Source organism: Pituophis catenifer, unplaced genomic scaffold, assembly GCF_029215685.1.
Source record: "Pituophis catenifer annectens isolate HBS135680 unplaced genomic scaffold, rPitCat1.0.hap2 SCAF_7, whole genome shotgun sequence".
NCBI classification, from domain to species: Eukaryota; Metazoa; Chordata; class Lepidosauria; order Squamata; family Colubridae; genus Pituophis; species Pituophis catenifer.
In genome coordinates this window covers 64,983,475-64,997,154 of record NW_027256887.1, presented here as the reverse complement: position 1 = coordinate 64,997,154, position 13,680 = coordinate 64,983,475, and the positions used below count along the sequence as shown (strand labels likewise).

The window sequence follows — 13,680 nt, the reverse complement described above, 5'->3', positions numbered from 1 at the left end:
TAATATTTGAAAAGAGAAGTTGGTTGGCTCTGTGGAATGAAATAGTTAATGCCCAGCATTCTTTACAGAGAAGTCTCTTGACATCCTGTTGTGCTTAGTTGTCAATAAAGCCGCATCAGATGACTTCTCTTCCTCCCTCCCTACTCAGGGAAGAAAAAAAAAAGGACTGAACTTCTCTAGTGACGGGGTGTGGCGAAAAAAGTGTACATGTTGCAAGGGAACTGTATGTTTTCTGAGGTCAGATGTTTTCTGGCTGAGCACGTGATCCCACAGTAAACGTATAAAGAGAATGATGAAGGAGGACTGCTTCATTCAGAAACCTCGCAGCCTCTGGAAAGAAGAAAGCAAACGGACAACAGAAAGACAAAAGAAAGGATAGCAAACAGAAAAAGGGAACAATGGCTCAGCACACTGAAGGGTGAGTGTTGGTTTTAAGACAATCATATATATATTCAGCATGTTCTTTTCTCATTCACAGATCTTCTACATTAGAATTCTTGGTATTTCTCTAACAGATCTCTGTGATCCCAGAAAAGAAAACTTTGTATGAATAGATTGTAATCCACCAATCTGATTCCATTCTAAATGTCAGCCTGATATGTGATCTTTTAGTCTGATATCTGTAATTTTTCTCAAACTTTTTTTTTTTTTGACCAAAGAAATGTAACTTTTTGTTTGAACATATCTTGTCCTTGAAGAATAGAGAGGTCCTTTCGCTATTGTCTAGAAAGGATGCTCATCTTTTTCTCTGGTTTCCTAAGATTGCCAATTTAACTTCTTTGTTAAAGGACTAATGAGAAATTCTTTAATACCAATTCTACCCCAAGCCATTTCTTTCGTATCTTCAATAGAAAGTTTCAGGACCTTTCAGAAGCCCTGAAGGAAAAAACAAAAGATGTTCATGAAGAGGCAGAAAACACAGAATTCATGAAGATTTTCCAAAAGGGACAGGTGTCACTTCATGAATTTAAGGTACATGCTTGGTGGTTTTGGAGGAGCAATGGTTTATGGATAAATTGCAAATTAAGCGGTAGATGCAGTATAATGTAACTTAATGTTAAGGAAATAAAGATGTGTAGGTACAATATAATGTAAGTTGATGTATAAGAAAATTGAACCAGCTTATTATCCTGGGCACAGGAAACTGGACAACTCAGATTACATTAGAACCGCAGATCCTTCAAGGCTCCAGCCTTCCCACGGAAGACAAAGTACCAGATAGAAAAAAAAGAGTGGGTAGATTTGTGTGAGGAAACCCCCTCCTCCCCCCCCCTCCCAAATTCAGTTCTGGAACTGAAAATAAATTCCCAGGGTAATTATGTATTTTTAAATTTCTACTATTTATTAACTTCAATGGTACAGCCACTTCTGCCAATTACTACATTTGATCTGGTTTGAATTTAAGGACCTTAGTATTTTAATAAAATATAAAAAATGAAATAGAGACAGAAGTCTAACTTCATCCATCTTCTGACTTTGACCCTCTGCTCCTTAATTACGATTGGTGTAAGCAATTTTGTGCTTGACTCCACTGTAGCTGATTTCAGCAAATGCTTTATTTTTCCCTAAGTATAAACAAAGGTGCTATAAACCAATATGTTTATTCAGAAATAATTTTCACTAGAACTTATTCCTTAGTACACTTGGTAGTATAATGCTTGTTAAAGTTAAAGCATAATCCAAATACTCAGCTCAATATATTCTTGGGGTGTATATAGAATAGATTTTGCTTGAGAAGAGGAACTTTGTCAGAATGCACAACTTTATAAAAGATTGAAAATATTGAATTCTGTAAATAGAATAATTAATACATGCATTGCACATTAACAAAAAGAAAACAAGCAAATTACCCCATGATAAACCTGACAGACAAGTCTACTGTGCTGTTAAATATTGTTGTTCTGAAACAAAAACATTACACCATACCAACATTACGCCATGTACACCTATGAATGTATATTCAACAAGAAATCACACATTATGTTTGTTATATTTGCATAATATATTTAAAGTGAATTGAGGAACTCCTAAAAGAAAAAAGAAAGGAAACTCATAGTGTAAATCATAGTATAGAGTTTTATGTTGGAATTACAGTATAGAAGATGGGAAGACACAATTCCCTGATTTATTTTTGGATAGGAATATATTATGCATTTTTGCAACATGTCAGTATAGGTGACCAAAGAAATGCATAAATACCTGAGTATTCATTTTCCAGTACAACTGCTAGACTATTTTCACTAGAAATAGTCATTAGATATAAGTGCTGAATGGATAATGGATGCTGGAGGAAGCAGAGACACAATTAATATAACCAACAGAGGGAAAAATAAGGTAGAACGTTTTTACTAAAGTAAAATGGAAGTGATGGCAGTACAAACAAAATTCTTAGAGATTAACCTCAATTGACCAAAATACTTCAAGAAAATAAGTGTTAGAACTTCTTCAGATTCTTTTTCTTTGTTGATTGGCTGAACTCTAGTAAACTGAGGGGCAAATATAAACAAGACACATAATTAACTGAATTATTCAAAACTCCATTATTATCTAGAAAATGTAAATAAGTTTTGATATGTGTGTATGGTTGTGTAACATTAGGTCTAAATTATATACAATGCAAGTAGGTATTTTATGATTAGCTCTGTTGTTATTTTTAGGTGTAAGAACAAATAATGAGAAAGCAAATAGAATAAGGACAGTACATTCCATTTTCTTCAAATGAATTTTTCCCCAAAGTTGCTGATTACCAGCTAACGGGTTAGGGAAGTTTCAGTGATTCACTACAATTTGCCATTTCCACCCAGAAGTATTAATAGTAATAATAAAAAAAAAATATCTGGGAAAGGAACAATTATTGTATTTTTTAAAATTGCTTGGTTTTAGAGGTTCCAGAAAAAATAGCAATACATTAAATTCTCTAAGAATAATCTCCTGAAGCTGACAAAGATTTACTACACTTTCTAAAACTACTGATTAAGCAGCAACGTCAACCATGTATCTCAGTTCTTCCTTTCCCTAATTCTCACCTAGTACCTACTACAACATTTCTCAAAGGAGAATCTTGAAGTTGTATCAGACAATTACTTTTTCATCTTCATCCAGCTATAGCAATTATGCAGGTTGGGAATTATAGAAGCTGAATCCTCTGAGGAGTCATCCCAACTGGCTAGGGCTGTTTTACTGTTTAGGATGATCAGCATTTCATGCTGCTTTTGAGAAGTAGACAACTCACAATATAAAAACAAGGCACAGTAAAAAAAATAAATAAGACGTGCAACAGGCGAAATTACAGACTAGCAATTTAGACACTAACCTCAAGCCAAATACATCGTATTTCAGACACCTGATTAAAGGTTTCATCCATTAATCTGCATAATACTGCATGATCTGCATGACAATTTTGCAGCCAACATCCTTCCCTTATTTGCATATTTAAGCCATTTTCTAGTATTCCTCATTTCTCTTATAACCTCCATAGTATTTTCCTCAAGTTGTTGTGAAACTAGTTCTTTTATCAAATCTAAACAAACGTTTCGTGGAATTTGGTTAATATTTAAAAGATATCTAGTTTTGTTTTTCTGATCAAATTATTTAGATCGGACGTTGTCTTACCTGAACGTCCCTTCTCGGCGCGCTGCTGGAGAACCAATATTACACAAAGTATTTTATCAAAAAACATTTTAAAAAATGATAGTGGAAAAATAACACCTGAAGTCTTTCTTAAAAATGTTTCTGTACATTTTAAAAGTTTGGTTGTATCTAGCAGTGATGTTGCACTGTAGGAAAATAATGCTGGAATAAAATGAGGGCCTAGTTTGTCTCCTCCACCCCCCCCACCCCACCCCCACCCCCACAAATTAGTGTTATCCACTGTAGCATCTCAAAATTCTCCACATGGGGGTGGAGGAGCATTTGTAGCAGTAGAACACTTACATGGAAAGTCACAATAGATAAGGGAAATCACTAGAAACTTTTTTCACTACTTACAACCCACTGATTTTATCAGGAACATTGCCAGTGTAGGTTGAGTCTTTTCCAGTGTGGAAATCTGTTAGTATACATGCAGTTTTAGGAAATCAATTATATTTCCTGTAGAATGTCTATAATTGGGATTCAAATGGTCAACAAATGAAGACCAATCAAATTTAATACATATGGTGTCCCACATCTTTTTCTCACATCGGTGAGGCAATACTACTGCATTCAACCTATTTAAGGAAGATTTTGAAACCTACATACAGTTAGATAAATGAACGCCAATATAAAATATCACATCGTAATCATTCCAAATGGCATGAAAGGGCTGAACACAATATGTAGATGTTCAAATAAAATTGCCCAACATCAAATGCTACCAAAACTGAATTGGTTCTTAGGAGCCTTTTCTACCTAAAATTGGAATTCAAAAATCATGAACACTATGGCTTTTTAATAGGAAGGTGAATCTAAATATCAAATCAACTAAATAAGAAACATTTATGACTGAAGAGAGATTTTGTAACTGTTTTTCTTTTCCTCCCTATCCTTGTTTTAGCTTTATTTGGGTTCTCTGTATTGCATCTATGTGGCCCTGGAGGAAGAATCTGAAAGGAACAAGGACAACCCAGTATATGCGCCTGTTTATTTCCCCAATGAATTGAATCGCACAGCTGCACTGGAAGATGATCTGGAATATTTCTATGGTCCCACATGGAAGAAAGACATCCAGTGTCAGGAGGCAACTCAAACATATGTGGATAGGATACATCATGTGGGCCAGCATGAACCTGAACTTTTAGTGGCCCATGCTTATACTCGATACCTGGGAGATCTGTCTGGTGGCCAAATTCTGAAGAAGATTGCCCAGAAATCTCTCAGTTTGCCCAATACTGGAAAAGGGCTGTCTTTCTTCAATTTCTCCGGAATCACCAACATCAGCAAATTCAAACAGCTTTATAGAGCTCGGATGAACAGCATCCCCATGGATTCTTCTACTATCAAGAAAATTGTTGAAGAGGCCAGAAAATCTTTTCTTTTGAATATTGAAGTGAGTAATTAGTCACGTATATTTAATTTTTTCGAACCGAAGAAATAAGTAATTTTAAGAAGTACAATTCTCCTACATAAACATTGATTGCTGTTTTATCTGGTATACTGAAATATCTCTTTCTTTATCAAAAAACAATAACAATGAGGTGAACAAAGCTATAATTTTCATAGAACTTTTCCTCTGGCTTAATACTGAACAAAAACATAAGAAAAAGATAAAGATGATTATGATGCTGGAGTTTCGGTATAGTAGAAATAATTGTGCTGCATTTTAAAAGCCTAAGATGACCCTCTCAAATAAAACAACCTGCTCTATTAGAATCAACCAGTCTAAACAATAACTAATTAACATATTACCATATTCTTAAAATGATTCAAGCAGGACCCTACAAATTGATTTGGTTAATTTTTACAAAGGAGCAGATTTCATGAAAAGGGTGGGGGGAGAATCTTTTGAAAATATACATAGAAGTATTCAAATCTATCAAAAATCCTTGCTTCCTGACATGTTTATAGACAATTACCTTATCTCAGTATTTAACTTCAGCCTGGGTTCTTTCACTATATTTTTATACCATTTTATATCAATTGAATATTATTAAGATACTATTAAACTATTGTATCTCAAAGAACATTGTGGGAAAGGACAAAGAAGTTATATCAGCTCTACTGAGAAAAAGCTAGTGTAAGAGCCTCTTTATCTCAAAAAAAAAAAAAAAATTGAATAGAGAAAACCATAATGCACTAATATTATAAAACTGTTTCATAATACCAGAACCTTAAGTCAGCCAATGAAGGTGAAATTTGGATGATTCAAGACATATTTTAAAAAATGCATCCCCATATTATATATTGTTAACTGTTGAATTTCATTTTTATAAAATGTGGTCATGGCCATTAACATGAACATTTTAAAAAGGGGATTAGATTATTCATTATAGTTATGCATTATTTCCAAAAATAGAGGCACTTAGCAGTATAGAATTTAAAATTAAATGTATATGTAATTGAGAGATGATCTCATGGCCAATACTTTCCATACTGAGGAAAGTTAAATTCCATTGATACAAATGAAGTATTATGTATTTGATTAGGGAATATGAATTGGAGACATCTTTCTTTTTCTCCTCCCATGTTACTGGTATTGCAAATACATTTTCTTTATCTACAGATAGATAGCAAAGTATCTACAGGAAGAACCAAATTTTCACATTTATCTATGCACTAGTTTTATAGCGTTTCATATTTAAATTATATTCATTATTGATATTCATTATTGCAAAGTAGATGGCCATCGTTGAACATATTAAACATCCATTTTCTGTGTTGCTTTCCATATCAAAAGTTATACTGAAGTAGGAAGACTGGAAGATGAGACTTTCTAAATTCCTTAAAATGGATCTTACAAAATCTAAATTCAGGAATGAAGGGGAAAAACACTTCTCTGCAATTAAACTCTATGATTCATTTTTCTCAGGTGTTTCAGGAGCTGCAAAAGTTGGTGAATCAAGGAAAGCCTCCACAGAACAATCATCTTGGGAAATCCAAATTAGATTTTCACACAACAGGAAGCAACAGAACACAGTGTAAGAAATTATTTTAGCTTTTAGATTGTTTTTGCAATGAAAAAATAATGAAATGAAAAATAATGATTCATTAATATTCACTATCGTAATTTATTTTCTTATTGATTTTTATCCTGGATAATTGAAAAATCAGTATGTATTATAAAATATGCCAGCTTAGAATGATTTTCACACCTCCTCTTGCCACCTACCTTCCCCTGTGCATTTAAAATATCTAGGTTTTGTATAGGCCATATGTTAAACATGGCACATTTTCAATTAGTGATATGAAAAACAGATGGAAAACTAATTTACAGCTATACTATAAGTTACAAGTGAAGTTCTACCAAAGAATGAACATCCAAAATATTTCATACAATATACAAAATATTTCATAGAATAATCCACAGAAAGGAGTATGACAGGGGCATCTTGTCACATATATTGAATAATTTCATCATTTTTGTGATATCACGATACACATATTTCCCATGTTGATATCACCATGACTTGTTATGGACACTGCTGTTTAAAGATTTATGTTCATGTATTTGATTGCATAACTATTAGACTATACTTTAATTTTAATTTAATTTAATTTAATTTCCAATTTATATACCGCCCTTCTCCCTGAGGACTCAGGGCGGTGTACAGCCAAGATAAAAAACATAGAATACAAATATTAAAAAACATTTAAAAATATATATAAATTTTGGCCCGAAAGTTAAGAAATCACAGACTGATTGAAAATTTTTTTTAAATTTCTTCTTAAGCCAACCTGGCTTGCTGAAAAAGATGGGTTTTAAGGGAACGACGGAAGGCATTGAGGTCATGGATTCTCCTTATCTCCGGGGGCAACTGATTCCAGAGGGTGAGAAGGCCCTCCCCCTGGGGGTCACCAGCCTACATTGTTTGGCTGATGGCACCCTGAGGAGGCCCTCTCTGTGGGAGCGCACGGGTCGATGGGAGGTCGTCGGTAGCAGCAGGCGGTCTCGCAGATAGCTAGGCCCTATGCCATGGAGCGCTTTAAAGGTGATAACCAACACCTTGAAGCGCACCCGGAAGACCACCAGGAGCCAGTGCAGCTCACGCAGGAGCGGTGTTACATGGGAGCGCCATGTTGCTCCCATCACTATCCGCGCTGCTGCATTCTGGACCAGCTGGAGCCTCCGGGTGCTCTTCAAGGGGAGCCCCATGTAGAGAGCATTGCAGTAGTCAAGGCGAGAGGTGACGAGGGCGTGAGTGACTGTGCACAAGGAATCCCGATCGAGAAAGGGCCGCAACTGGCGAATCAGGCGAACCTGATAAAAGGTCCCCCTGGTAACAGCCGTCAGATGATCCTCCAAAGACAGCTGCCTATCCAGGAGGACTCCCAGATTGCGAGCCCTTTCAGTGGGGGCCAAAGACTCGCCCCCAATAGTCAGTGATGGAGTCAACTGACTATATCGGGATGCCGGGAACCACAGCCACTCAGTCTTGGAAGGGTTGAGCTTGAGCCTGTTCTTCCCCATCCAGCTCCGCACAGCCTCCAGGCACTGGGACATCACTTCAAGGGCATCGTTGGGGTGGCCTGGGGTGGAGATGTACAGCTGGGTGTCATCAGCATATTGATGGTATCTCACCCCAAAGCCACGGATGATCTCACCCAGCGGCTTCACATAAATGTTGAACAGAAGGGGCGAGAGGACCGATCCCTGTGGCACTCCACAGATGAGAGGCCTCTAGGTCGACCTCTGCCCCCCTGCCAACACAAACTGCGACCGGTCGGAGAGAAAGGAGGAGAACCACTGCAACACAGTGCCTCCCACCCCCAACTCTTCCAGCCGGTGCAGCATGATACCATGGTCGATGGTATCAAAAGCCGCTGAGAGATCTAATAGGACCAGAACAGAGGAACAACCCCTGTCCCGAGCCCTCCAGAGATCATCCACCAACGCGACCAATGCCCTTTCCGTGCTGTGCCCAGACCTGAAACCCGACTGGAACGGATCTAGATAGGATGTTTCCTCCAGGAATTGGGGAAACTGTTGCGCGACCACACTCTCAACAACCTTCGCAATGAAGCGAAGGTTGGAGACAGGACGATAGTTAGCCAATATTGCCGGATCCAGGGACAGCTTCTTGAGGAGAGGCCTCACCACCGCCTCTTTCAGGGCAGCTTAACTTTCATGGTTGTTCTTGCTTACAAGTTGTGCATTCCCTCATCACCCTCCCCATCCAACATAGTTAATTCATTTGAAAGCTACAACCACCAAATGGTTGTCTATCACACAATTTAAGTCCACACAATTGTAATATACTCATAAACTTCGCAGTGTTACTACAGTATGCTCTACTTTGCAGAGCTACTAGGTATTTAGTGATGCTATAACTGTGACTAAAACATTGCTGTCCTTAATGATTTAGTAATACAACCTTTCCAGCTGATTTTCATTCTGAACAATTTTTGTTTTCTTAATACAGTGCCAAAGGAAAGTGGCCAAGCACAGATGAAGCATACAGACCAGCTGCCCAGCACCACACTCTTGCGTTGGACTCTTGCTCTTTTCTTCTTAGCAACAACAGTTGTTGTGGGCTTGTATGCTCTATGAACTGAAAAGAACTTAAGCACTTTTACTACTACTTGCCTATTCTGGAACTAATGCATTTTTCTTTTTAAAGATGAAGGTTGCAGATTTAGATTACCACGCATATTGGAAGCACTGAGCTTGACTATTTCTCCAGTTCTAGGTATTGTTGTTACCAGCAGCATTTTTAAAGAAGTTTGTGTCAAATACATTTCTCTAAAGAACCTGAAATGCCACTTTATGACATGCCATTAAACCAATAAGAAGCCAAGATGAGAAAAGAATGTTAACTTGCCATCTGGAATATGTGAGGAATAAATCAAGCTGTGATATTTTGTCAGTGTTTGTGTACAAGATTTTCTATACAATATATGTTGCATTTATTGTTTGTTTGTTTTTTGTCCTAAAATGGAATAGAGTGCCTTTATGCGACACACTTCTACTACTTTAAAACAGATGTGCCTTAGCAATGACCTTTCAGGAACAGAATAAATCATTCTTGTATTTGTACTTTGTACTTTTAAGTTATATGTACTTTCATTAAAGCTCCTTGTAAATTAACTCAACTGTGTACTTTTATATGTTAGATTGTTTGAAAAATGTTTGCTTTCAACACTGAGTTATATAACTGATAGATATGGATTAATCAGTACTCTGCCATTAAGTTAATTTATCCCTGTATTTGGGAAGATAATCATTCAGTACTACAGTTATTATAAAATCTTTTAAAAGTCAATATTGAAAAGGCATTTATGGGAAGGACATAACATGTGATCTCCATAACAGCTGTTTATATTTTAGAATCCAGCAGTCCACTCATAGGTTTATTGCCTTAATGTTATTGGCTAACCTAGGAAGGGTTACTTTATCATGTTTTAGACAGATTCAGGAAAAATGCATATTGTTAAGGCTAGTTTTAAGTCTAGAATATATTTACTAAAAATATAATAAAGCTTAAAACATATGAGGTAGGAGCACTTGCTCAGGTAGCAATAAATATATTAGTAGCATATGTAGTTAAACACAGGAATATTTTTATTTCTTAGAACATTGACATTACTAAAATCTCATACTGATCTTGAGCTAGATTAATTACAAATTAGCATCCAGTTCATACTCACATCCATGAAAAATAAAAAAATACCTTTATATTGGCCAAACTCATACAAAACAGTTATCAATTTATATAACCATGATATCTGGTTTTGCAGAACACAGCAAACTACACAACTATACAAACAATCTAATGTGGTTACACAAACCCTGTTTCCTAGGAAATAAGAATACTTGTTTAGCAATGAAAGTGCTCCCTAATTATTATACAGAAAACTAAAAAATCTCATGCTGCAAAAGACTGAAGAAAATGCCTTGCAATCTTTTAATGAGTTTTCCTATGTAAATTCTACTTGAAAATGTTTCCAGGTGAATATACAATTTAATAGCCTCAGGAGCCTGAGTGGCGTAGGAGGCTAATGCCTCCTACTAAGGCAGCATTTAACATCCAGCTGCCTGCAATTACTGCAAGTTCAATTCTCACCAGGCTCAAGGTCGACTCAGCCTTCCATCCTTTCTAAGGTGGGTAAAATGAGGACCCAGTTTGTGGGGGCAATAAGCTGACTTTGTATAAAAAAATGTACAAAAGTATGAAGACTATTGCTTAATGCATTGTAAGCCGCCCTGAGTCTTCGGAGAAGGGCGGCATATAAAAATAAATTAAAATAAAATAAATAAAATAGTCACTTACGGCATCCATGGAATTCCGCAGAGGTTCACATGCCATTATCCTCTACTCACTACCCTTCTTTCTTTCCCAGCCTATCTTTTTTCTTTTTATGTGAGAGTGAAAGAGAGGATAGGCCAGTTTAATTTATTTCAAGATTTATAAGGCTACTCAATTCAGATAGCATGACTCAGTACAACATAAATACACAATACATAAACAAAAAACATCAACGAGTAGTATTTATTTAATATATGCAGAGTGTTTCCAGTTAGCACATGAAGTCCTTACCTTAAGCTTGTCTTTAAAGTGGACTGAGACAAGATTCCCATCTGCTATGCTATCATATTTATTTGGCTTCAACTTGCTTGCCATGCTTATTGAACAAATCATATTATGTCTTAACACCATATGCAAACCTTAAATTCTCCCAAAAAGTAAAAGGCGGGAGGGGAAACAATTCCAGTCTAAATACAGTATTTCCTAAACTTTTGTCCTCCAGGACCCATTCTCACTTTTTAAAATTATGGAGCAGCTTCCAAAAGATTTTATTTGTAAGGTTTATCATATTTATCATATTAAAAATTCAAACTGACTCTATTGTACGAAGATCTGACAGACTAGACAGTCCTAAATGGCACTGTAGTGATAAATAGCCTGATGGTGAATTCTGGCTGGCACTGTCTTCCAACATAAAGAAGAGATTGTAAGATTGTCCATTTGCATTCCACATACTTGCTGCTTGTGAGAAGATTACAGATTTTTGTAGACAAATTAGGGGTTGAGCAGCTAGATGTTGAGGGATCTCAATCAAGCTCACAACCTTTTGGACACAAGGTTTGTACAAGCCTCACTTAAACACTTTTGGATGTAATTAATTTATATTATTTATTTATTAAATTAATTTATATACCGCCCTTCTCCCAGGAGGACTGAGGGTGGTGTACAGCCAGAATAAAACACAGATATAAAATTTAAAAAACAATTTAAGAAATATTAAATAGTTTGGCCCATATCTAATTAAAATAAAACTACCCGTTTTGGACATTTAAAAATTAAGAGTTAACAATTAAAAAATTTAAAAATTAGGCCAGCCCAGTTTGTTGGAATAAAAGCATCTTGAAGGCCCGGCAGAAGGTGCTTAAGTCGGGAATCCTCCGCATCTCGGGTGGGAATTCGTTCCAGAGGGCAGGAGCCCCCAGAGAGAAGACTCTCCCCCTGGGGGTCGTCAGCCGACATTGCTTGGCCGACGGCACCCAGAGGAGCTTCTCTCTGTGGGAGCAAATTGGCTGGTGGGAGGCTATTGGTAGCAGAAGGTGGTCTTGTAAATACCCAGGTCCTAAGCCATGGAGTGCTCTGAAGGTCGTAACCAATACCTTGAATCGCACCCAGAGGACCACCGGAAGCCAGTGCAGCTAGCGCAAGAGAGGTGTTACATGGGAGCGCCATGACGCTCCCATAATCACCCGCGCGGCCACATTCTGGACCAGTTGGAACCTCCGGGTGCCCTTCAAGGGGAGCCCCATGTAGAGAGCATTACAATCGTCCATGGGGGAAGTGACGAGGGCATGAGTGACCGTGCGTAGGGAGTCCCGATCCAGAAAGGGACGCAACTGGCGAATCAGGCGAACGTGATAAAAAGCCCCCCTGGCCACGGCCGTCACATGTTCTAAGGACAGCCATGCATCCAGGACTACACCTAAGTTGCAAGCCCTCTCCGTGGGGGCCAACGACTCACCCCCAATAGTCAGAGATGGCACCAACTGACTGTATCGGGACACCAGGAGGCACAGCCACTCTGTTTTGGACGGGCTGAGCTTGAGCCTGTTTCTCCCCATCCAGATCTGCATGGCCTCCAGACACCGGGACATCAAGTCAAGGGCATCATTGGGGTGGTCCGGGGTGGAGATTTATAGTTTTTTATAGTTAAAGAGACATTTCCTGAGTGGCAGAATAAGAGAATTCCACTTGATGATTCAACATTCTTTTTAGACTTAAAAGGGGACGGAGAGGGGTTAAAGATTTAAAAACTTTTGGCAAATAGCTTAAGAAGGAATGGATGTAAGAAAGTTTAAAATGGAGAAAGCTTTTTAATATTGTTTTCTGACTAAAGTTGTTGAATAAATTGGAATTAGAATAACAGAGTTGGAAGGCACCTTGGAGGTCTTCTAGTCCAACCCTTTGCTTAGGCAGGAAACCCTAGAAAAACTTCCAGCGTTGGAGCATTTACAACCTCTGGAGGCAAGTTGTTCCACTGATTAATTGTTCTGTCAGGAAATTTCTCCTTAGTTCTAAGTTGCTTCTCTCCTTGATTAGTTTCCACCCATTGCTTCTTGTTCTATCCTCAGGTGCTTTGGAGAAGTTTGACTCCCTCTTCTTTGTGGCAACCCCTGAGATATCAGAACACTGCTATCAGGTCACCCCTGGTCCTTCTTTTCATAAGACTAGACATATCCAGTTCCAGCAACCGTTCTTTATGTTTTAGTCCCCTAATCATCTTTGTTGCTCTTCTCTACACTCTTTCTAGAATTAAACTAGACAAACAAATTGAACGTTCATGGATTTTTTATTATTATTATTATTTTATTATTATTATTATGCAGTTAACTGGTAGAATTTACAGAACAATAGACAAAGATAACAGGAGGCAGAGTGATGCTGTCTGTAACTAAGGAATGGCATTTGAGAAGAAAGTAGTATGTTAAGGGCACAGAAAGACAAAAGGAGGGAAGGGAAAGCTTTCCTTTTACCTTTCCCTTGCAATAGAGACACTTTCATTTTTGGATTACAATATTACAGT

The 13,680-nt window shown here is 37.4% G+C and overlaps 1 protein-coding gene across 1 annotated transcript; it reads left to right on the top strand.

Annotated features, from left to right (window-relative positions):
• Nucleotides 1-216: 216 nt before the first annotated feature.
• On the top strand, nt 217-9,721 carry HMOX1 (heme oxygenase 1). The gene is made up of 5 exons (XM_070947503.1): nt 217-418; nt 852-972; nt 4,535-5,026; nt 6,506-6,614; nt 9,057-9,721. Exons 1-5 carry the CDS (start codon nt 399-401, stop codon nt 9,182-9,184), a joined length of 870 nt encoding a protein of 289 aa, XP_070803604.1. The 5' UTR covers nt 217-398; the 3' UTR covers nt 9,185-9,721.
• The last annotated feature ends 3,959 nt before the right edge of the window (nt 9,722-13,680 follow it).